The sequence below is a fragment of the Cyclopterus lumpus genome, chromosome 11 (genome assembly GCF_009769545.1).
Source record: "Cyclopterus lumpus isolate fCycLum1 chromosome 11, fCycLum1.pri, whole genome shotgun sequence".
NCBI classification, from domain to species: domain Eukaryota; kingdom Metazoa; phylum Chordata; class Actinopteri; order Perciformes; family Cyclopteridae; genus Cyclopterus; species Cyclopterus lumpus.
Window position 1 is genome coordinate 12397459 of NC_046976.1, and position 25297 is coordinate 12422755.

At 41.6% G+C, this 25297-nt stretch overlaps 3 protein-coding genes across 4 annotated transcripts in view; 2 read left to right on the top strand and 1 right to left on the bottom strand.

Moving 5' to 3' along the window:
* The first annotated feature begins 351 nt into the window (after positions 1-351).
* casd1 (CAS1 domain containing 1) lies at positions 352-14502 on the top strand. Its single transcript, XM_034544673.1, has 18 exons — positions 352-804; positions 1877-1973; positions 2192-2312; positions 2764-2808; positions 2893-2955; positions 3090-3134; positions 3240-3363; positions 3752-3966; positions 6548-6967; positions 8655-8744; positions 8858-8977; positions 9409-9565; positions 9753-9832; positions 10145-10246; positions 10406-10546; positions 11381-11458; positions 11689-11781; positions 12059-14502. The coding sequence occupies exons 1-18, from the start codon at positions 567-569 to the stop codon at positions 12326-12328; spliced, it is 2499 nt and encodes an 832-aa protein (XP_034400564.1). The 5' UTR covers positions 352-566; the 3' UTR covers positions 12329-14502.
* A 70-nt stretch (positions 14503-14572) lies between these two features.
* sgce (sarcoglycan, epsilon) lies at positions 14573-24610 on the bottom strand. 2 transcript variants are annotated; one of them, XM_034544676.1, is made up of 11 exons: positions 24446-24610; positions 20079-20201; positions 19646-19803; positions 19101-19173; positions 18262-18460; positions 17600-17762; positions 17219-17433; positions 16700-16726; positions 16113-16301; positions 15671-15714; positions 14573-14976 (listed from the first exon to the last, which is right to left on the bottom strand). In XM_034544676.1, the coding sequence occupies exons 1-11, from the start codon at positions 24492-24494 to the stop codon at positions 14960-14962; spliced, it is 1257 nt and encodes a 418-aa protein (XP_034400567.1). In that variant the 5' UTR covers positions 24495-24610; the 3' UTR covers positions 14573-14959. The 2 variants fall into 2 exon arrangements, with proteins under 2 accessions (XP_034400567.1, XP_034400565.1); XM_034544674.1 differs by having other exon boundaries at positions 14573-15179; positions 24446-24583.
* The window catches only part of ppp1r9a (protein phosphatase 1, regulatory subunit 9A), a 48345-nt gene continuing 46959 nt past the window's right edge, over positions 23912-25297 (top strand). The window contains 1 exon segment of the mRNA XM_034545468.1: positions 23912-24094. The gene's annotated coding sequence lies outside the window, so the exon portion shown is untranslated.

Here is a 25297-nt window from a genome sequence, read left to right on the forward strand (position 1 = left end):
ACATAGACTAAACTTCAATCATTTCCATAAGATAAAAAACAAACAAATAATGAATTTGAAAATAGTCGTAAAAAACACTGCAATTTAAAACGTAAGCAATCAGATTGCTGTTTTTATTAAGGGTAGTTAAATGAAATCACTGTCCAGACAGCGCATGATACAGCTTTCCAGTCCAGTAAACCCTGACAATGTTAGTCCACAACATGTAGTTACACTTTGGTCGGGAGGTAAAAACATCTGACGTAACTCGTCATGCAGGGTTGTTCGGCTCCAAACAAGTCCAGCAAGTCAACCTGATGGTGAAGTATAAGACTCGCAAAACTACATAGGCCTACCATCTGTGTTTTGCTCACTGTCGAGGGCCTTTAGCTCTCTATCATGTCATGTCGTTATAGTTTTGCGGTGATCAGTTTCGTATTCAAACTCTTGAAGGATACCGACACGTTATCCTAAAGTGACTGAAGTTTCCAAATTAGTTGTTGGATTAACTGATTAACTAGGACACGCAACGTATTCTTTTGATTAGTTGTACTTATTTTGATCTGCGGACAATTTGAGCAGCCGTGATGGAGAAGGGGGCGGTGTCGCGTGCGGCGGAGCCCGCAGATGGTGCACAGGGCGGAGCGCGGCTGTTAGACTGCACAGGTGCTTGTTGTCATGGAGGAGCAAAGATGGCGGTCCTGGCCTATAGCCTGGGCAAACGAGAAATAAATCATCATTTCACCATCAAAAATGCCAAACTGATATCACTGGTAGTCGTCATTTTACTCCTCGTGTTTCACACAGCTTTGCGGTACTATGGAGGTAAGTGGTCTCCCTTTTCTTCGTGGGGTTACTGTTGCTAGAGCAACCAGCTACCGCTAACGTGAGCTATCTGGTAGCTGTTCGTGTCCCTTCACGCCTCGGTACAGTGTCGTTATCCGGTGGTGCTTTTAAAACGTGAGACATAACGTCACACGTGGCGAGCCCGGGGCAATGTAGATAGATAGACGGTTGCATATGTTGACTAAATTTACCGACGGTTACCTAACTGCACGAACTTAAATCGGCTTTGTGCGGCTAGCTTAGCTGAAGCTAACGCTGTGTTTGTGTGCTCCTGCCAGGACACGCTTGGTTACTGCATGGGAGGTTGTTGCAGCTATCAACCGATATACAGAGGGGTTTAGTAGTATATTAGGAGTTAACTACTGTTTATATCGCATGTAAGTTAATGTCGTTTCCGTTAACTGACATCACACAGCTGCACGCTGGGTTATCAGTTCATCTTGGCAGTAATGTGGCGGAGTAGCACTAACACACTCCAGCTGTAGTGCTTCTGAGCAGTATTGTAGCAGCCTGCTTGCTGCCTCTGGTATTTGACACGTTTGGCTTGTCGCTAAATCGAGACGCACACTGATTTGTTGGCGTAATGTGTCAACCCGCTGGATCGCATTTCGCTTGTTCCACACCCTAAATTACGGTCAATGATCGCACAAATACCAGAGTTTAATTGTTATGACATATTAGAATGGTATACACACGCCTCCCATCTTCGACTGGACTTTGTTCATGAGAAGGACCAACAAATCTCCGTGTGCAAACAGAGCGGCTGCGTTGTCCACGTATCTCGCTAGCCCGCAGATCAGTTGCTGATGGCTCCTTTCATTTTGCACACAAATTAATAGCTGGAGAGATTTTTGGTTGAGCTAAACTGCTGATGGTTTTATGTTGTACTATGGCCCCTAGCAGAGCCCTGTATTGTTTCCTAATCTTTGGACAGCACTGAATGAAAAACAAGGGTACTATTGAGACAACAGGTTTCAGTCACAGAAATACTGTATGTGAGCGGAATCTTTTTTGTTTGGTCTGACTGTGGGTTTCTGTGTCATGCCTCCAGGCGGAGACTCATGTGAACGGCTGCTGTCCACAGGACGTTACTTGGGAGAGAACGTATGGCAGCCATATGGCTGCATGATGCACAAATACAAAAGCATGTAAGTCAGAGTAACTGCATGGGCACTATATGTACAGTATGTTTGAGACAAAGATGAACAAAGAAGGGTGTAGCTGTGATATATTATGTGTGTGTCTATGAGGGGTAATAATAAAATCTGCTTTTAAAGAGGTTAGAAAATGCAATGAACCATTCAGTTATCTGCAGTTGTTGGGATTTAACCTTTTCAGATTCCTCACCGTCATTTTTGTCTTCCAGTGAAGCCAAAACCTGCCTTGCTGAAAAGCGAGTGGCCTTTGTCGGTGATTCACGAATCAGGCAGCTCTTTTACGCCTTCATCAAAATTATTGACCCTGAGCAAAGAGGAGATGGAAACAAGGTAGTTATGCGAAGAAGCACCATGTAAACCCAGGGTTTTTCTTTGGAAGAGGTAGCAAGAGTTGATGATGTAAGGCATAACGATCTATTCATGTTAAAAAAATGTCCCATCACTTGTAATTGATTTAATGTTACTTGCTTCTTGAAACACTTCAACCTTACCTCATGGCCTTTAATGTGAGAAATAGCCCCAGTGATTTTTTTTCTTCTTAATTTTTTGGTCTTTGAGTTCTATAATATACACCAGCAGGAACCCCTGAAATAAGTAGCATTGAGAAAACAATATGAAGTGGTTTGTCAAAAAATCCTCAACAAAAAAATGCAGTACTGGAATGCACAGCAATCATGCAGCAGCTGTAACTATTGTTGGTCTGATCTCAAGCACGGAAAAAAGAGGAACGCTATTTGCCTAACAGACTTTCTCTCTGTCTATCCGCATGTAATGTCTGAAGCACGAGGATATTTCTTTTAAATTTGATGGTTCCTCTGTCAATGTGGTAAGCTATTTATAGATATGTTTTTATCTATTTTATCTATAAAAACAGACTCTGATAAAACATCTACGTACTCTTTGTGTGTAGGACTTTCTGTGGTATCCAGAGGCAAATAATTCAATGAAGGAGCGCTTGATATCATGGACACACGTGAGTATAAATGTTAAGTTCTGCTGTTAACAAGTAAGGAGCATTATTAACAGAGGAAGTTTTCTAAACTTGACTGTCTCGTGAATAAGACGTGGATTGACTTTTCTAATTGTAACTAATCTCGTGTGGTGCAGGAAGGTTCAGCAAAGCCAGATGTTGTCATCCTTGGAGCTGCAACAGTAAGCCTTATAAATGAGTGTTTAGCAATGCTTGCTAATTTTATGACAAGGTGGTGGCTGAGTTATGTCAATCCATAATCTCATCTATGAATCTATTGTCCACAGTGGTCCATCAAGTTGCACAGTGGCAGCAGCGAGACGCTACAGCAGTACAAAGTCAACCTGACAGCCATTGCTGTGCATCTGGAGAAGCTGGCTGACCATGGAGAGGTCTATTGGGTCGTGCAAGGTAAACTCAGCTTCAAGCTTTTTGTGATCTGTCATCTCTGTTGGGTTAGTAAAGTATTACTGCCTGTCCCCATCACCACAGTGACACGTCTCTGATGTGATCATTGCATTCAAACCTCATTACCATAACAACGACTTGATGGCTTGAAGCATTGTTTACACAGATATAATGGTTGGGGGCTTCAGGGTATTTTAGGCGCTACAGTGTCATCACTAAATCCTAATTTCCCAAGTAGTATTTTAAAAAAAGGAAAAGTTAACATAATTGGAGATTTCACGTGAGATTTTAGGATTTTGTAAATATCAATTTCTCACGCATGCACCCTCTAAACCAAATCTTTGTACCTCTTCCCACTGCACAAAACACCATCACGCCTCTATCTCAATAGAACCAGTTAATGAGCAGGTGTTGAGTGAGAACAGGAAAATGATCACCAATAAACAGCTGGAGCTGTACAATGACGCGGCGGTGGACGTGCTCAACAGCAGCAAGCGTAACAGCAGGTCCCGGGTCAAGCTGTTGGCTGCATCACGCCAGGCGTCACTGGAAACCATCACCCAGTCAGACGACGGCTTGCACCTGCCTGAGAGCACCAGGAATGTGGTAGGCACGATTTGTGTTCATTTAATATTATTTGTTGGCTATTAGGTTGTTCTATTCAATGGTTTAGCTTCAGCTATTGTAGCAGCACAGCCCTTGCATTTCCTTACTCCCATCTGTTCATCTAGACTAGAGGTAGTGTTGTAGTACTCAAGATCTGTCTTGGTCTCAAGACCACCTTTTGATGGTCTCACAATTGACCACATTTTTACCCTCGGACAAAGATGACCCAGGTATTTCAAGACTGGTCAAGACCACAACTGCACTAAATTGCCTGTGCATTGTCTGATTTATTTGATCATTATTTTGATTGCTCATGACAAACAATTAATATTCACACACATAAAAATCTTTATCTCTTGTTGATTTTATTAGAATGTGGATCTTTTAGATCAATTTGACGAGTGCCTCTGGTTACATATTATTGACATATTATTGTAAGTGTGTCAAACAGTGTGGGACTCACCTGTCTTGTCTCGGCTCCTATACACTCTTTGTCATGACTTGGTCTCGGTTTAGGTGGTCCCGACTACAACACTGGCTAGAGGGAAGACCCCCAAAGTGCTATAGGGTTTTTGAGATGCCCCTATTGAGGCCCAAAGCACAACGAATGGGAGATGATGCACCCAAACTCATGTAATTTCATAATGCAAGCTCAGATTGATCGATTCCAAATACCTACACATGTATGTTCCTCTACATGTGTAAAATAATATCTTGATGCATTGCCGGAAAACAGTACTACAAAAGCACAAGTACAATCAATCATAAATTATGAAATGGAACATTTTGCAAAAAAGTATTTTTACTTTAGTTTGAGTATATTTTGATGCAAATACTTTTTTACCTTTTTAAGTAGAATATTTAATGCAGGATTTTTTAATTAGAGCTACTTGACCTAAATCGGCCATTACTATATATCTTTTCATATCGCAACGATATATATCACAATACCAATTTTCTGGTAGTTATGTGAATATGTGTGTCTATGGGAAATAACCACCTAGTAAAAATTATACTGAATTATAGCTCAACCCTGCTTTTACTTGTCACAGAGTATTTCCACACTGTGGTATTGCTTCTCTAAATGTAGTAAAAGATCTGAGTACTTCTTCCACGATTGCAACTGGCCAAGTCGGTGTGGTTATTAAAAGATTATTTTAACATGAGCACTTCAGTGAGATACCTAAGGAGCCTGCTCCTCCAGCTCTCCACCTTTTTCTAAAGTGTACTGTATTTCATTTCCGGACAGTCTTTTTCTGTACCTAGGAATGGTATCCTGGTGTTCATGTTGAGCCTAATTACTTATAAGATCAAGACACACAGGGCTCAACACTAACTTTTAATTGTGGTCTCCAAGCTGGCAACCAGGCATCAGTCAGTGTGTGCTTGCTGAAACTGAAAATATACTCGCTGATTATGATACTAAGCTGTTAAACATCAGTTTAATAATACGATGTGACACACATACATGTCATGTGTATGTTGTATATGCTTTGCAGTACAAATTCAACAATACACAAGTATCCATTTGGATAAATCAGCAGTAACAATTCACATGCTAAAAACAGTAAACTACACATTGTGCCTCTGAGGCCACATAGTCCTGGTTTTCTAAAAGGATGCCATGGTCTTGGGGGCTCCATCGCTGTCCTATGTCAGTGTGAACGCAGGTGTTCTGTGTATTGTGTATTAGTTTTTTAACGTAGCAACAGGAGTTATGAGCCTAGGTCAGCTGCTAACAATTGTCTGATGTTAGACAGGCACGAGAGAGGTTAACAGAGTAAGTTAGTGTTGCAATTTCACTAACAGTTGGAGAGAAAGGTGGTTCTTTTTGATGTGCCATAACAAAGTGGGGAGGAGCCGTGTACAATGGCAGAAGAGTCCTCGCTAAGACGTCTGTACAACCTAACCTAAACATTCTGCTGAAGAGGAGAACCACATATGGTCTTGTTACCATTCAGCAAGGCACACACGCATGAATAACATATATGGTCTTGTTATTGGGTAAGGCGCACAACATAAGTCACATATTGAAAAGTATTATTACAGGGGACATTTGACATCAGTGTATTTAGTTGAGACAAAATAATTTCATTTGCTTTGCCATTTTCTCTAAAACAGATATATTTGAGCTTGCCACTAAATGCACCAATTCATGTGCAGGGTTGTCTAGTTCTGGTTCTGATTGTAATATCACCAATGCAACAAATATTTTAAAATATATTATTTTGGGGTGCACATTTTGCCATTTGTTGTCCCTACTTTTTAATATTATAATACATATTTATATGTTTTAAAAAGCAGTAAATACAGCAGTTAAATGAACTAACTACAACATTAAAATGCTTCTTACACATCTACAAAACGGATCCAATAATATAAAACAGGGACATGGGCCATTCTGCTGCCTATTAACTTAAGTTACCGTAAGTTAAATTAGTTGATCACACTTTTTAGTTTGACTTTAGATTTTGATTTGTAGTAGAGTATAACAGTGATAGTGTGTTGTTGGTATTTGTGTACTTAAGTAAAGGATAACTTTACCTCACTCACCACTACCACTCTGTGATCCTCCTGTTAGGGAGCCATGGTGCTCATGAACTCTCTGTGCAACAAGCTACTCAGGCCCATTGACGGCTCCTGCTGCCAGACGTTGCCACCCCCAAACCTCCTGCAGAAACTGTCAGCGTGTTTCTTCGTGGGCTCGGCCGTGGTCTTTCTGATCTTCCATGTCCTCGGCAACAACCATCACCGACGACCTGGGCCTCCAGACGTAGAGAGCCTCGAGGAGAAGAAGCCAGCGACTGCAGCTGCCCCTCTGGGTCCAAAGGCGCCGTTCCAGGCCCTCTGCAGGATGGGCATCATCATGAGCTATTTTTACCTTTGTGACAGAGCAGACGTGTTCATGAAAGAGCAAAAGTTCTACACCCACTCCACGTTCTTCATCCCGCTTATCTACATATTTGTCCTGGGAGTGTTCTACAATGAGAACAGCAAGGAGGTGAGTTAGCAGACTGTTGAATGCAGTATTTTTGTATTCTTTTTATTTTGGGAAAATAATACTTACAGCTTTAAACAACACAGTCTCACTTCAACATACTATTAAATCCAGTACATTCTAATTTGGTGTAAAAATAAATTCATCCTTCAGCTGGATGTTTTCATGTGTGAAGGTGGTATGACGGTATGGTGAGATTAGACCAGTTCTGTCAGTTTTTGGATGTCTCTAATTCTTTCACCTGTTGTGATTGTCATTCTTATGAAGAGAAAGGCATCCGTGAGTTTTTAAGATGAGAAACGTACAGTAGTAATATTCCCCAACAATTTGAAATTGTAATGATTAATATATTAATTAATTCAGTTTATACATTCAGTTTATACATTAATGATTTCAGTTTATGCATTAATGATTTGCCGGACGTCTGCGATGGGTGTGATATTCAAATGTATGCTGACGATACAGTGATGTATGTGCATGCAAAGAACAAAGAACAAGCTGCACTCAAACTCACGTCCACAATGACTAATGTAACTAAATGGCTTGCAAATTCCTGCCTTCATCTGAATGTTAAAAAGACTGTTTGTATGTTCTTCACAAAGAGGGCTTGCAAAGTGTCACCGGAGCCAGACGTTTATGTTGCTGGTGAGAGGCTACAGGTAGTGTCATATTTTAAATATTTAGGTATTTTTATTGATTCTAATCTCTCTTTTAAAAAACAGGTAAACCATGTGACAAAGGTCTTGAAATTTAATCTCATGAATTTTAGATATACAAGACACTGTTTAACCATGCGGGCTGTAAAATTGTATTTTAATGCAATGATTGTCCCCCATCTGACCTACTGCTTAACCAGCTGGGCACAAGCCAACAGCACAACATTAAAATCTATTCCCATTCTCCATAAGCAAGCCATCAAAATACTTGATAAAAAAACAAAAACACCACCATCACTGTAATATTCTCACAAAACACCACATCCTGAGTTGGGAGAACATCATTAAATTCACTGATGTGTGTCTGGTTTTTAAAATTTTAAATGGTATGGCTCCGCCCCTGCTTAGTGAATTTGTTAAACAAAGCAGTGAAAGCAGCAGACTCACTAGATTTGCTACAAGAGGTGATTGTTTCATTTCATATAGGTCAAGCTCGTTTAGCAAGTCTACATTCTCAGTGAAGGCAGGTCACTCGTGGAATGCTCTGCCACCACACATGCGTGCACACAACACGTACAACACGTTCAAGCATAACCTGAAGGAATGGCTTGTTGCCAATCAGGTGTGCAGTCATTGATGTGCTGTCTGGCCTGATGCTTGTTTCGGCTATATGTGCATTTGTTTTTTATGTGTATGTTGTATTGTAGCTGGGTTTGTTCTGCCTGATTCATGCTGCAGCCCGTTATGTCTCTGGTCTATTGCTGTACCCTTTCTTTTTGCTGTGTATTGGTTTTGTTTATATGTTGTCAGTTTGTCTATGAATTTTATTTCCATTTTTATTTTGAGATTTTGTTATTTTAGGCTGCCTTAAAAACATCTGGCCAGGGACAGCAGATGGAAATTAGCCTCTCTGGCTAACTCTGGCTCACTTACAGTCCAACTGTTGATTGGTGTGCATTGTCCCTGCAAAAAAAAAAATATATATATTATTTTTATATATATATTTATTTTGAGTTATTGTCTTTTTCAAACAGACCAAATTACTCAACCGTGAGCAAACAGACGAGTGGAAAGGCTGGATGCAGTTGGTCATCCTCATCTATCACATATCTGGAGCCAGCGCTGTGAGTCCCACAGTCATCATGTCATCACACAAACATTTGAGAGTAATCTGCTTTGGAGCTCTGTACATTTATACTTGATGTAAATGCATAGAATGTTTCTTTCTGTCTTTCAGTTCATTCCAGTGTACATGCATGTGCGGGTGCTGGTGGCAGCGTACCTCTTTCAGACTGGCTATGGACACTTTTCCTTTTTCTGGCTTAAAGGAGACTTTGGACTGTATAGAGTATGCCAGGTGAGGATACAGTCGGTTATACTTTAACCAAGATCATGCAATCACTCTTTATCGTAGTAACTTATCGGCATTGAGACTTATAGGCATAGTTTGGATTTTTTTTCAAATCTGGTTCTATGTGGTACATATCCATAGTGCTGTGGGCGGGGACAGCAGCAAAATGCATTTTAGACACCTACAAATTTAAACTTAAGTGTGCGCTATATTTTGAATGTTTTCACTGTTTTAACTTTAAGACTGTCTGTTTAAGGGTGAAAAAGCCTTCTAATTATGTTTCAGGAGTTTGACTATGGTTGTTACTAATATGTTTGTAAAATACTATCATATTGATAACAAAACTAATGCAGTTATTTAGTTTGGACTATGATCAATGTAATGCTTTTATTGATTAATCTGTGTACGTTTCTGTTTTCACGTTTGTTTCACTCCAGGTACTTTTCCGTCTCAACTTTCTGGTCTTGGTGCTGTGTGTCGTAATGGACAGACCCTACCAGTTCTATTACTTTGTCCCATTGGTCACCTTCTGGTTTGTCGTCATCTACTCCACGATGGCCATGTGGCCTCAGATCCTTCAGAAGAAGGCAAACGGTAGGTGTCAGATTTGATGCAATAAAAAAAAAATTGTTTCACTCGCATGCACCATATCCTCGGGAAAAAGTCATGGACTATGTGAATAAATATACAAGATTAGTTCTACACAATAATTGTGATGCCTGTCACAAATGTTAGCAGTGTTGCACCTTTTCATCAATGGCTTTTTTTGTTTTCTGTACAGGTAGTGGCTTGTGGCACCTTGGGGTCTTGGCGAAGTTACTCGGCCTCTTGCTGTTCATCTGCATCTTTGCCTTTTCCCAGGTTGGTGAATTTAAAATATTTTAATCCCATCAGTCAGAATTGCAACCTCACTTTAATTTTGAGTTTGTAAGTAGTTTTGATATTCATTTCATCTGATGTTATGTCTTTGCACAGCACAATTTGAGAACAAATGTAACATACTTTCAAATACAAGATTGTTTCCGATAACATTTATGATTTTTAGCCCGAATGTAGCTAAATAGCCAAATATGCATATGATATGCATATGCATATGCAACTTCTGTCATAGTTTTTACTCAAATGTATAGTTTGGTTCCTATCCGTGCTTCATATTTAGTGTTTTTGCTGCAGGGTTTCTTTGAGCGAATCTTCTCTATTTGGCCCATCTCTACACTCTTTGAGCTGAACGGAAGCATCCACGAGTGGTGGTTCAGATGGAAGCTGGACCGATTTGTAAGTCAAATGTGTTTCACTCCAGTTGCACCACAGTAGTCAGTCTTTGCCACGTCACAAGTCAAATAATGTGTTAATGCAGAAGCTTTTTTAATTAAGTGGGAGCACATTTTCCATACTGTGTAAGATAGTTCAACTGTGGTAATGGCTCTCTTGCAGGCGGTGATACACGGCATGTTATTTGCCTTCATCTATCTGGTGCTTCAGAAGCGCCAGGTGCTGTCGGAGGGCAAAGGAGAGGCGCTCTTCTCTCCCAAGATTTCCAACCTGCTCATCTTCCTCTCTGTCGTCTCCTTCATAGTAAGACTCTTCACACTTGGGTTTACACACACACACACACACACACACACAGAAGTTGAGGTCCTGTAAAGTACTAGGCTTTAGCTTTATTATTTTAGATTGCTGTCATCTTTCAGATCCTTTTTCCAAATCTTATTTTACTAAATGAACAAAATGTTTACTGAGGAAAGTAGCTGCCTCGACAAACACAATCATCTGCTCTTAAAGGTTTTAGGTATGTCTTGAGAGAGTTCTTGTTTGTATTGAGAAAGGTCTGCAGAATGTGCATGAACTTAGCAAAGTGACAATCTAGTCACCTCACATGGATGACATACTGTGTAGCAGCTCTCTGTTTGTTTGTTTTTGACTCCTCCAAAACAGTTAGAAATTACATTAAAGGTGCTATGTACAAGATTGTGAGGATTACCTCTCAACATGACGACGGTTTAACTAGGGTAAAAGTGCTAATAGTATTTACTGGAGGGTGGGTGCTATGCTTCTGCAACAATATTATCAGCTGTAACCGCCATATGAGAGCAGTGCAGAGCGGCGCCAGTGAGCTAGCCAGTGGGCAACACTAATCTGCACAAACATGAAATAAAAGCCTGCATGGCCGACCCTGCTATGCCAACAACACAAGGAAAAGGTTGGATAAAAGAACACACAGGTTTATCGACTTTATTCTCTGTTCAGTTTGACATTACTCACAGTAATTTGATGCTGTATTAATGATCTGAATCCCGTATATTACACATCTGCTTTGGTCGAGGTCTAATTTAAATGATCCCCCCTCCTTGTCTTTGTTGCAGATTAAGATTAAATCATGCTAAATTATCATTTTCCCTTTGTCTCCAGACCTACTCGATATGGGCCAGCAGCTGCAAAACCAAAGCCGAGTGCAACGAGATGCATCCTTACATCTCTGTGGTCCAGGTATTATTATTTGTTTAATCCGTCTATCACTATTTTTCCTCCCTTTTTTTTCCTTTTGTTCTGGTGTGGTCTTGTAGCAAACATGTCTTATGTTGTTTTGTGGGTAATACCCAGTGGTAATTATAATTTGGTTATCTTGAGATGTCATAATCGCATGATCATTTGTGTGTAACAACAAGGGAGTTGCCTTTCTTTATTGCTAAATAATAGTACTGTGATCTCTTCCTCAGATGTTGTCCTTCATTCTCATCAGAAACATTCCTGGCTACGCTCGCTCTATATATAGCTCATTCTTTGCATGGTTTGGAAAGATCTCCTTGGAGGTAAGACATGGCCTGGCAGTAAAGTTGTGGTGATGTATTAAAAGCTTGTTTTGATGTAGTCCTACATACAAATCTATTATAAAGGGCTTTGCAAAGTGTACCATAAAACAATAAGAGAAATGAGAAATCACTAATTTAGCGAAGATGACGTCACAGTAATAAAATGTGTCTGGAAGCAACATTCATAAAAGAAACTTGCCCTTAGCAGCTCTGTCTTATGTTCATTCCCCCCCTATATATTATATTCGTACTGTTAAATATGCTTTGTCTCCCCCAGCTGTTCATATGCCAGTACCACATCTGGCTGGCAGCAGACACCAAGGGAATTTTGGTCCTGATCCCAGGAAACCCTTCACTTAACATCATGGTCAGCACCTTCATCTTTGTTTGTGTGGCTCATGAGATTTCCCTCATCACCAATGATCTGGCCCAGATGGTCATTCCCAAAGACAGTGTGGCCCTGCTGAAAAGACTGGGGGCCGTTGGGCTCCTCAGTCTAGTTGTGTTACTGCTGGCCAGGGGCAGCCAGCCCATACCCGGTGCTTGATGGACACCTTTTGATAGGGGGGGGGGAGGGAGGGGAGGGGGAGCACAGCACAACAGACCTGCCAAGCCCCCCTGCTGAGGTTGAGGTGAGGTCCATGAGGTCCAGATCCAAGCAGGAGCAGGCCCGGTGTTTTAGCTTACTGGGGGCCACAGGAGACTCCCTCGACTGTGTTGAGTGACCACACAGGGAGCTGTGGGAGAGCAGTCTCTCTGCTGGCCATGTTTGGGCAGACTGTACTATTTGACTGCTGTGAAAGTCGCACACTGAATAAAAGAGAAATGCTCCTTTCAGGGCAAATTGCAAGATAGAAAATAATCTGGATTCAATAGAAGAGCAGAGAAGACATTACATGTTATGTAAAACAAAAAGAGGTTCTTCATTTTAAGACCTCATGCTTGCTGTGGATATTTGCAGCGTTGCTTCTATTTAGCCAGACATTATTTTCTCACATGCAGAACTTCCTATCATAATCTCACTCTGGAAGGGATCAGTAGGCACACACTCCGTCCATAGTGACAGTTGAAGGTGTTTTCACTCAGGATCCATAATCTACATATTCAGATATCTACTTTTTTTTTTAAATCCACTGTGCTGCATTTCACTATACATTTTTTGTACAGTATTTCTGGGGACAATAAAATAGTGTAGATATCTAAATATGCAAAATATGGACCAACAACTGGTTTGGGTGATTGAAAACTGTTGAGACTAAAATGAAAATTTGGATCGCAATTGGTTGAAAAGTTGGATTATCCCTCAACATATTTTTGCTAATGTATTTGTGAGTGATTTTAGAAATGTTTGCCTTTCTGCTGAAGGGTACCGTGGTCACCTGCTGTAGCTCTGAAATTATGTGATATGTACAGTATTTAATGATTTAAATTAAGCTTATATTTTATACAGGTTTTGTTTGGGGGCTCAGTTTAATTTTGTACTTTGCGCTCATGACTGCTGTTTGTGAAGGAAGTATTACATGGATAATTTTGTACCCATCCCAGCATCTCATAGATGATCACTTGCCTCAGAGACACATTGCGGAGGTCGAGCCTTTACGGTTTGACTCGCGTCGGTCCTATAAGCTCACGTCGGATTCCGTGTATATTTGTATGACATAGTTATTTTATACAGCAAGGCTTCAGCCGGGTTTTTAGTCCTCCTTTCATGCTCATTAAAAACAGGCCTCACTAGCTCTGGTGGAAAATGCACTGGCTTGCACATATTATTGTACAATAGGAATAACCGCTAAATATACATGAAAAAGAGATTTCTTCGAGTGAATGCCTTCGAACATGTGGCTTACACATACTGAACATCTGCGATGTAGCCTGGAGGCACTTTGCATCAGGGCTAGCTCAACTTTTAAAACAACTACTACACTGAATGAGCTGAGAAGACGCATAACGGTCACTTCAAGGAAAATTGTGTATATTTTGTCAGTCTCTTTGCCTATCTATATCCTCACAGACATTTAAGAGATATTAGCACTTTCATTTTAAGACCTGCATTTTCTTTACATTTTTGCATTAAAATACAATGTTTAACCAGTGCAGATACTTTCTGTACTTAAGCACATTTTTACGAGGTACATGTTTTGTCAGTCACTTGGCAAATGTATATTATACAATCTAAGCTACATCGCTTATGATTTCAAAAAATTTCTTTCGCCAAGGGGTCGTAAAAGATTGCTTTGTCAATCGTTTTTTACACATTTATGTAGCTTCTGATTCAAAGAAATACCCAAATAATTAATTTCTTCTTTACGGTGGAACGATTTGATCTTCTCTTGTTATTTGTCTGATGTGCGGCCTCGGTTGTGTTCTCTGAATAAGAGCGAAGTAAATTTGTAATTTCTATAACCAGTCACCTCATTGTATTGATGAAAATGGCATTTCCATGTTGCAGTTTCCGTTGATATGTGAAGTTTACTGATCAGTTTTTTGTCTATTACTGATCAACAGCTATAGATTTGGTAATTGTTTCAGGCCTTAATAGATCCTTTTGGTCACATAAAAGCAACAACTATTTATACTCCTGTGCAGGGCCTCTTTGAAATATGTTACATGTACATTTTTTTGTGACGTCTTAAAAATGTGAAATGTATCCATTATTTATAAATGCCTTTATTCTGTTGTACATTGTTAATACCTTCATAAAATTGGTTTTGGACAAACATATTCCTTTCATGTCATTAAGGTTTTACAATTGTCTTGTTTATTTTTGGAACAAAGATACTTACAGTGAAAATTTATTGTAAAAGCATTTATTGTTATGTGACGCAATACATATAATTAATAATACATGACAACTAAAGCATGTTCATGTAAAACTCCCTTTTCCTCTAAGAGGTCCATTGTGCAAAGCAAGTAGAAGTTTTTACATTTACAAATATTTAAAAATATTCTAATATGTTTTTATAATCAGCTAAGCTCCTTTGATCTCTTTCACACACACACACACACACTCTTCAAGGTGTAAATGCATATGAATGATACATCTTTGTAAAGACACGTCTGAGGCATGCAGATTGGCACAAGTGTTAGAAAAAACAAAGATATAGATATGAAATTAAAGTGGCCTCCAACACCCGTCGTCTCTGGTCACAAATCCAGTGCTTCGGCCACCTTTCTCTCCTCAGGAATACCATTTACCTACAATAAATATGAAGAAAAAATATATATTGAACCTTATTGACAAGTACTCACTTTTAAGTCCTTTTTTAGCAGAAGAAATGAGCTGAAATCACTTTTTTTTAAAAAACTCAAATCAGCATGAATTATTTCTACACAAACTTAAAAACAGACTGCAGCACCTACCTCCAGCCTTCGAAATGTTGACATGACATAATTATCTCCTTTGTTAGCAGTGAACAGAGAGAGTAGCAGGTCAGTGCTTGAACAGTCATGCAGCTGAACATCATGTACACAGGAGGGCGATCACACACCAACACCGGAGCTGCAGGCGGCAAGACGCCACTCGACAGGAAGTAAAGCTCTCACGCCTGATTTCTTGTGGAGCCATACCAAAATTATTTGCTCTCAATAATCTGTGTCCAATTGAATGAGGTCTGGATGCTTGTGTTTTTACAGTGATGGAGGTCAAACGGAGGTTGTGAGCAACACAGCAAAATAAAAAAAACATTGACTCCAAAATGTATTTGTCATCTTATTCAATGTGGAGGTATGTCAGAACACCCGCATCATATCTTGTCATATCTTAAATGTTGTTCTGACATCTGCTCCTGTAACTGAAGCCAATGCGCGCATTTATATTTATTAATTAAACACACATCATTGCACATTCAGGGTGCTCTACAACTATGTAAATGTTGAAGGGAGTACTAACCTGATGGCCGTTGCTGTGGTATCGTAATCTGGTTTTGTAGATTCCTGAAATTATTAACAAAGATATTCTGGTAAACAGACAGAGTCTTTAGTATCATGTGTTGTACTTATATTGGCACATTTTTCAAAGTTTCAAGCCCATTAGGAAAAATCATGGGACAGCTTGAACCTCTTAAGCTGTCGCCATATTTCTTTTCTAAAAGACTTGGCTTGCCGCAGCTTTAGCTGTAAACATGGTTCTGTTAGAGGCACTGGAAACAAGCTTAGACAATAATGGTATTGTGTTTACTCATATTTCCCATATATATTGACGCCTTTAAGCCATACTTCTCTTTGCCTGCTAATGAGCATGTGTGCATTTCACGTGCACACAAATGTCTGTTTCATGGGCTGCGTTACACACGCGCATTTCCCTCCGCCCAAACGAAACAATCTGAACTCACGTCTGTGTCTGCATGAGGGGCATGCTGGTGGTCTCGTAGTTGTCTGGGTGAAGGGGCGGCACCACCTCGCCGCTGACGGGGTTGAAGACGGGCAGGGTGGAGAGGGGCCAGGAGATCTCGCGGTTCTTAGACATGCTCCGCAGCTCCTTGCTGGACTTCTGGATGGAGCCGTGGTGAACCAGCTGGATGCTGCAGAGGCAGTGAAGACAACATGTAATGTAGCCTGGGTTATTTCGTCTGACCCGAAACACACTTTTCACTCAATTCATGCATGCACACCAGCAATGTAACCTCCACCCTCACCTCACCAATCCCTCCGACTTCCTTACCTCGTCTGACTAAGTGGGAGATAACTTCTTAGTCTTTAAGATGTATGTGTTTTAAACAGCTTTAATAACCTACAACTGGCCATTGAGTTTTTGAGCAGCCCATTGGATGAATGGATGTGAACACACAGATGAGAACATAAATGGTTATGAGAAAGCCGTCAATGACAACATAGATGACAAAACTGCAAAGCAAAGAGAGTGGGGGGCAAAACAGACCCAAAATAAAAAAACTAAACACAGGAGAGGTAAAACACTTACTCTGGTGTTTGCATGTTTCTTTTTTCCCTAGAAACAAAACAGAATGGATGAATTAAATACTAATATTAATAGTTAAAGAGACATCTACACACAAGTGAATGGATTGCCGGGTAAAGACAGAATGGAAATGGTGATGGTGGGTGGAACATTGAGCTGAACAAGGGGGCACGTCTCTCCCAGCCTGTAAATGGTGGAGAATGATGGAAGGATTTATTGTGGACGAACGTCTATCGATGCCATGACTATGCTTCAAAACATCAAGATGTACGTGACGGAATTAACAAAAAGCTGTGACAGACATGCATGAGGAACATAATATAAATGACCGTACAACTAGATGGTAATGACAGGCTGCAATTCCGGTCCAGATTGTTGCTATTCTCTAAATACCCTGCACTATCCATCCTGTCTCCCATTTGGTTCTTATGTACTTAAGTAACAGTTTATGTACTTTCCCAAATGTTTGTTGGGGCGTCTGGTGTAATATTTGCATAAAAATACAAGACCAAGCACACTTACACCCCTTCCCGTCGGCAGCACATAGTGTAGCCGAGGATGAAGAAGAGGACGAGTGCCACAGCGGAGGGAACAGCCAGTGTGATTAGGAAATCTGAAAAGTAGTTCCGGCCCATCAGAGTCTCGGAAGGGGGGTTGTATTCCCCAAATTCAGGCAGGATCCCGGTTCCCGGGTCGGGACGGGTAATGTACACCGGGACCACTTTTTTGATGTCAACCTGAAAAAATAGGTTGTGGTTAATTCAGCATTCGTGAAAAAATATGTTTAGTCATTGACAACGTTAAGTGAAAAACATTGCTGATGCAGCACAAAGAAGAGCGAGCGGTGTACTCAACATTAAAGCAATTGTCAATTCAGGGAACTCTGTACAAGACAACCTTTACCAGAGAGATCTTGCACCAATCGATGTGAAACTGAGCTCTGAACTTCTTGTCGCAGCTGATGGCGGGCTCCATTTCCTGACTGCAGCGCAGCTGGTTATGTGGGCTTTCCACCTCTCGCAGGCACGACGAGAAGGGAACATCAGCGCCAACCATCACATACACTCTAGGGAGAGGAGGAGGAGGCATGAGAGACGAGAAGAGAAGATGGAGCCCCATGTTACATGTGTACGCTGATGCTTGTTATAGTCAAAGCATTTTCTCCTCCACTGACTACATGCTTTCATCTTCCAAAACGTCAGCATGAATCTCTGATGCACAACTTATGGCAGTTTGTGTGGGCTGTTCCCCTCTGAACAAGTCCGACTGACAGTATCTGTCCGTGCTGAACTCGTCTAGTTCACAGCAAACTGTGGATCCCCAGGGCCCCAATTAAATAAAATGTCAGCATGATGTGAGTGGGCTGAAAATATAAGCAATTTGTTTGATTGGGAGAGAGGTGGAGAGAATATTTAAGGCTGTTAAACATCATGGAATTTTATCTAAATAATAAAAGAAAAATGTTATTTAGCCGTAACTGGATCCACTTTCACTCAGTATGAAAATCACTCTGTGTTTTTACAGCCGATGCAATACAAGTCCAGCCAAACCTTAAAAATCCTCACCCTTCCTTGAGGTTGTTGATGGGCAGGGGCACACGGCCGCCACGGTCCAGCGCCGAGGTGATGTTTATGGCGTTGAGGCGCTCAGGCTGCCATATGTTCTTCACAGCTCCCAGGAAATCTCCCAGCACCTCGCTGGCCAACATCTCTTCCACGTTCATGTTCCTGATGTAAAACTCCGCCTGGTAGGGCAGAGGGAACTCTGTGTGTGAAGGGATGAAGAAGAGAAAAAGGTGAATGAGGGAAGAAGAAGAAGACGTGAGGGTGGTGTTCTGCTGACTGACACATCACTGACACTTTGCTACTGCTGCATAGTTGACACTGATTTCACCAGTTTTTCACCAGTTTGTCTGTGACTTTGTTCTGGGCTTAGATGGCAGATGACATCATACAAAAAGGTAGAGTGATGTCACGATAGTGCAGCGAACATCTGCCGAGCTTTCCCCCAACTGAGTTCACATTGAACTGCATGTCCCATGACTGGTCAACAAGATGCACAGATGTGAGGCGCAGTCACTCAGATAAACCGTAATAATTGATAACCATCACTAACTTACTTACTGTACTAAAGCAGAACTGTGTGTTTACAGTAGCTTACAGTATATATATATATATATATATATATATATATATATATATATATATATATATATAGAGAGAGAGAGAGAGAGAGAGAGAGAGAGAGAGAGAGAGAGAGAGAGAGAGAGTATACATTTATACTATAGTAGTACATTTCCTCAACACAATAGATAATTGTCTATAATTGTATTTATGGAACACATGGTTAGATCTAGAGAAGTTGCACAGTCTGATGTCTGTTGGCTCTCACGCTCACTTCTTACCTTCTGTGGCCATGATGTTTATGACCAAATTGTGCCGTGCCGTCTCGAAAGTGCGTCTGTTATAGGCAGTAATCTGCAACACACAGGGGTGAAAGTTTAATCCCAGATCAGTGCAGCTTATATGGCAGCAGCCCTTTGGACAAGGCTGAGCTAGATACACTATGCGGGCTATGTGCCCAACTGAGACGCCGTAAAGAGGTTGCGTCGCTGCGAACGCTAAGCCTTCTGGGAAAAGAATTTCTACAGTAGCTTATGGGGGGCAAAGAAAGCATAGAAACATAATTACATCGAAGTCTGAAGACTCATAGCGTAACATTGGACTATGCTACTACTAAATGAATTAAATTGAAATATGTTACTGCTCCATTACCTTTATGTGTGCCTTTAGGTTAAGACTACAAATGTGTAATGCTGTCGTCCATTTTCTATTCTTTCAGTTTAACGCGTTCATGTTGCGCAACACTCATCCTTCATGCCATATTAAACAGAATCACAAATGCCTTCATCTTCCTTCTCTTCCCTTTGAGAGTGGTCCAAACACCCACCTCTATGACAGAGGCCTTGCCGACATGCATTGCAGTGGGGGAGCCATAGAGCACTCCGTCGCTGTGCTGGGTCCTCTGGATGTAGCGCAGCCAGCCTGGCCTGTCGGGGTAGCCCATCAGGTTGGTGTTGAAAGTGATCGGGTCACTGCTGGCATCACCTGCAGACAGAGCCGTTTAATGAGGGGTGACCCTATGATCTGTTATGGTTCAGAACCAATTTAGTAATGCACATTTAGAGCCATTAGCTGAATAGTGGATGTGTCGCCAACAACACCTAAGCATTTATGAAATATGATAAATGGACAATGGCCGGCTGCATTGATACGAAGGCTGCAGCAACATTGTTACTATACAAATGCTTCAGTCATTTGGGTAATCAGAAACGTCAACACTTTCAATCAGTGCAGAATGTTCAAATGTGACGGTGTTATACCGGATTTGGGGTAGGGAGGAAACTCTCCTTTGAAGTGCTCTCTCTCCAGAACATGGACGAACAGCACTCCTGCAGATGGGTAGACGTTACGATCCGCATGTGCTCTGGACAAGATGGTGACCACTGAAACACAGATTGTTAGGGGAAAAAAGAACAAAATGAGCTCCTAAAAGCACAACGTTTTCAATTGTGCCTGGGGTATCATTAACGACCTGCCAGCAGCACTCAGAGAAGATAAGAAGGCGTTAATAAAGCAAACGTTTGTTACAAGCACCTGCTAACCTACTTCACGCTTTGCGAATCAATACCGCTCACAATAATGGATTTGTCCACTTTTTTCGCTTTCACATTTCCTTGAATGTGAATGCATTTGCTTCACATTAGGATGCAGTGGAGCAAACAGCCAAGCAAACTCTAATTGTACATGATAAGAGCGAGTGGTTTCCATCTCTCTCTGGAGGGAGGGAGGGAGATCAGATAAAGCGAGAGAGTTTGAACTGCTTTGGCCCGCAGACACACAACTCAAGACACATTAAGCAGCTTGGCGTGCAAAAGCTGTGTGTGGGCCTTCCCGCCAGCAAAATGTCTCAGATTTCCCCCATTGTTTATCTCCTGCTTTATCTTGCATTTAGCAGCCATCAAACCTATATAACTTAATATATCTTCAGTATCATGACATACGTGGGTCTCTTTCACTGCACTGTGATCCCTCTCCTTGGACAGAAGCTGATTTCCAAGGAGAGACTCCGCTGAACAGAGTAATAAAGCAGGATTTACATTTTAATCTGTGTCCATGAAAGAGGAAGTCAGTATGTGATCTTTGGTTGTTAAGCGTTATCTATTACTCGGGTGCACAAAGGGGTTATAGAAGATTAGGTGGCACAGTAAGCTGCAGATTACTAAGGAAGTCCACATCTACAAGGCACAAATCCCGAACTGCAATCTAAACACGCTGATGAGCTGCAGGAAGTGTTATAAAACGGTCCTGTGTGCATGTTAAACTGAGACCCTCGTCTCCTTTAAATCCAGATTGAAGACTTTCTGTTGTTGCCTTTAATTGAACCAGATTCAAGGATATCAATCAATTTCTGCATATGTCTTGTTTTATTTCTTTTGTTCTATTTCTTGCTTTTTGACTGATTTTTGGATGTTTTAATGAATGTGCTTAATTGTTTTCAAATCTTGTTTTCCTTTGCATTATGTTTTGATGCTTTTAATGGTTTTATGTAAAGCATTTTGAATTGCCTTGCCTTGCCTTACATCTGTGGCCACAGCGACGCTGAATTGGCCATATGTCAGATATCCCCAAGGGCTCCGTCACAGCTACATACAATCAATAGAATTTAGCGGCCACTGAATGTGGTGTTACTTATAGAAAGCTAAGGTTATTATATCCACCGCATCTCTTTCCAAAAGCAGATTAAGGGAACCGCCTGAGCATGACTAATCCACGCCACAGCTTCTCTCACCTTCTGTAACTGCACTCATGACATGAGGATCTAGGTTTTTCCAGAGACTGAGAATAAAACCTCATTCAGGTTCAGCACACCAGTGGCGCCCTCGGTGATGACTTGAGTCGGTCTGTAAATCCCACTCTGAATGCGCGCCCTCGTTTTCTATTACCCCACACGTTGGGCCTCATCAATTCTCCACCGCACAAAGAACCACAGTCACACCCTCCTGGTCAAGGTCAAGTGCTGGCTATTCTGTCCTGCTCAAAGACCAACTGGTTGTGGCATAAACATTTGAGGAACGTCCACAGATGACACAAACAAGAGAGCCCAGATGGCCTGGTCTCAGCTAATGGTATGAGGAATAGGAAATGACCTGTGGGATTTGAAATGTGTTTTGGCCCATCAACATTAAAGCTTCGATTCGACAGCAAGCGTTTAGGCCAAACACACTCTCCTGGCAGCCTTATGTTAGCCGGTCTCGCCCATATTTAACCCTCACCTTTGAATGCAGTCACTTCCACTCAGACAGCAGCCAGTGTAAATAAAGATCACTAACTAAGCTGCTAATAGCATCAGATCTGCTTATTTGTGGCGGGCTGACTTTCTGCCAGGCCTTCTCGAGATGATAGACTGCAGCGCTCCAACAGTACATAATACATCACCAATTAAAGTTATTACTAGAGCGTCCACGGAAGACTAACACATGTAGAGACAGACATGTGAATGCTGATACACACCACAAGCTACACTTTCATGAGAGGTGGGCTCACATACAAACTAACATTCAAGTATTATCTATACATTACACATAATCATAAAAGAACTGACACACTTGGATGCGTAGATCACTAGATCACTGGATCACTGGCAGGTCTTGGGGGAGGTGGAAATGCCTAACCAGATTTTATGCTTTTCTGGGTTGACCTTGGACTGGCTGAAGTCTCAGGAGTGATGCGTTAAAATGCCAGTGGCGACGCAGAGAGAATAAACCACCCTTGTCCCTCGAATGGCTCGAGCTAACTGAGCTAGCTAATGCCTCTAGCTAGCTGAGGCAGAAGAAGCAAGGGAGGGATCTCCTTCAGTTCTGTCGAATCAGCTTTGTGTGTGCATGTTGTCTGGGTCGGGAGGATGCATGTGCTTCTTTGGTGTTTAGCGGGGAAGCACCGGCAACAAGGATTGCTACTGTTTGGACTGCAGCTTTGGTATTGCAGCACGGATGAGTTTGATCCCCGTTGTAATAAACACAGACCGGGAAGTGAAAGCAGTCAGTGTAACAAAAAGCAGAAGTCTGGCATTAAGGACCAGAGTGGATGTGAGACAGTCAGCTCAGTCTTCTAGTGCTCTATAAAAAAAAGGTAAGTTAATCAGTCATCTGTCCAAACCGATTGTTTGTGACACAGTGTTCCAGCATCATGTTAAATAGAAGATATAGCCCTTTGTCTCGCAGTTAATGATTTAGGGTGAATTCTACTTCTAGCTAGGACAAAGTAAGACAATTTAAATCCGGTAGACTATGTAAGTGGGCCACGTCTGTGGGACAGCAGACAATTGAAAACAATAATGCCAGTATTAATGGGGAACCAGCTGAGCAGGTCACTGTGTTATGAGAGGGGGGAGGGGACAGCGGGTCAACACATGAAGTGCACCACTGCACACACCCACTCACCATCTCTGTTCAGGGCTGTTCTCTGCTTCGAGCCCATGGATCGCTCCATATGGGCATTTCTCTCATGAAACGCAGTGTTTTTGACATCATAGGCATGCACAATGTAAACTATTGGATCAATGAATAAAAGAATGAATGGAACAAGTGTGTGTTTAAAGGACGTTCAGAGCTATACATTCGATTTATTTGCCCGTTTATTACCAGCTAAAACTAATGCAGTCTTCTTTCATGAATGTTTTCATATTCAAGTTCATCCAAGCTCAGACATTAAAGTCTGAGTTATTAACTTAATGAAAAGCAGTGGCCAACAGAAAAGTTAAGTGAAGCCTGAATGAACTCAAGTTTATGTTATGCGGTGCATAGAAACGGAGAGCTTCTCAAACGTGACGATTTGATGTTTTTCTTTGTCTTAGATGATATTAAAACTTCATATCTTTTGGTTTTGGACTGTGGGTAAAAAAAAAAAAGAAAAAAAAAGAGATTTTTTTTCTTGGGCTGTGGGAAAAAATAATGGGCATTTATTACAATTATTTTATAGACCAAACAAATAATGGATTAGTAAAGAAAACAATAAACAGAATAGCTGGTGATTAGAGTACTTGTTAGTTGTACCCCTAAATTAAAGCATAGCCACATTATTTAGACGTGCTGAGACATGAGTCTTTTAACTTAACATTACAACCTTTATGAAGGTGGGAGTTATTGCAGTCCTGTTGCATCAGTTATTATCTGCGTGCACCTAATAAACTGGCAACTGAAGACGTCACCAGAGATAAACCAGCCAGTACCACTGAGCTACTAAACTAGCATTAGCTACCTAATTGGGCATTCACAGCACAGCTGCGGGTCCTCATGTGCACACAGAAAAGAGGAAGAAGTGTGCTGCATCCTCAAAGGTAACGGCGCTTTAATTAAAGCAGAATGAATGGCTGGAAACACAACTCGCGAGACGACGTGTGCAGCGGTGTTGTGTTCACGAACAGCGCAAACACACACATACACGCACACACACACACACGCACACACACACGTTGAACTGAACGCGTAGAGCGGTGCAGATGACTGCTGTTAGCCATGTTTTCCGCGTCTCCTCCTCAGCCCTACGGGGAGGGGGGGGGGCAAAATGAGCCCAGTAGCTCCACAGCAGCATGCTAACCAGCGAGCTAACCAGAACGCATCAAATGGCAACCGCGTGAAAAAAACGCCCGGTTCTTTTCCCTCCCGGTTCGTTTTTAATCGATACGTACCCGTAGCGAGGAGCAGCGCGACCGCCGCAGCGGACATGGTGCCTCTCATCCTCGTAAATCTCGCATTAAAAAGGATGTGTTATCTAATCGCCACTGGGTTTGACAGCCATGATGATAATAAGCATCCTGCAGCATTCCTTCCTTCCTCCGCCTCCTTCCTTCGCTGGGAACCGCACGACTTCTCATTGGCTGAACATCTGGATGGAAAAAGATGGTAGTCTCGTATAAAAAAAAGGGCAAAACACGGTGTAATTCAGAATAGGAGCGATACGCCTACATTCTGTTGGATGGTGATCGAGTTAAACGGGGATTGTAATATCCAACACAACAAGTCACTGCTGCTTTTCTGTTGCCCTCTGTATTTCTGATCTAGGAGAACACGTCGTGTCATTGTCACATTGTTATTGTCTGAAAGCATGTTTTCATCGTTTGCTGAATTCACACATTTACTATAGAGGCTTCTTTGATTACCGTTCAGTCTATATCAGCTTGGTGATTTGTTAAAGTAAAGACAGATTCAGCTTCTTACTCACACGCACGTGGTCTATACACAAACCATCACCTCATCAACCATCACCTCATCAGAGCGTGACCTCTGACGCCCAGCTGTTAGAGGAAAGAGACATGTTTTGAGAAGTCTACTCCAATCTGTCCAGACCCCCTGCAGAGACCGTCCTAGTAGACAGATGGCCATGTTTTGGCCCTTTGGCACCAAGTCAGGCCTGTCAAAGGGCTGTGGGACCCTTAATTCACCCCTTGTGCTCCCTTGATGTCGGCTACAGCTAAGAGAGCACTTTGATCCTGCAGAAAAGGATCCTAATTCTGGCTAACGGGCTGACAGCGGTCACTGCA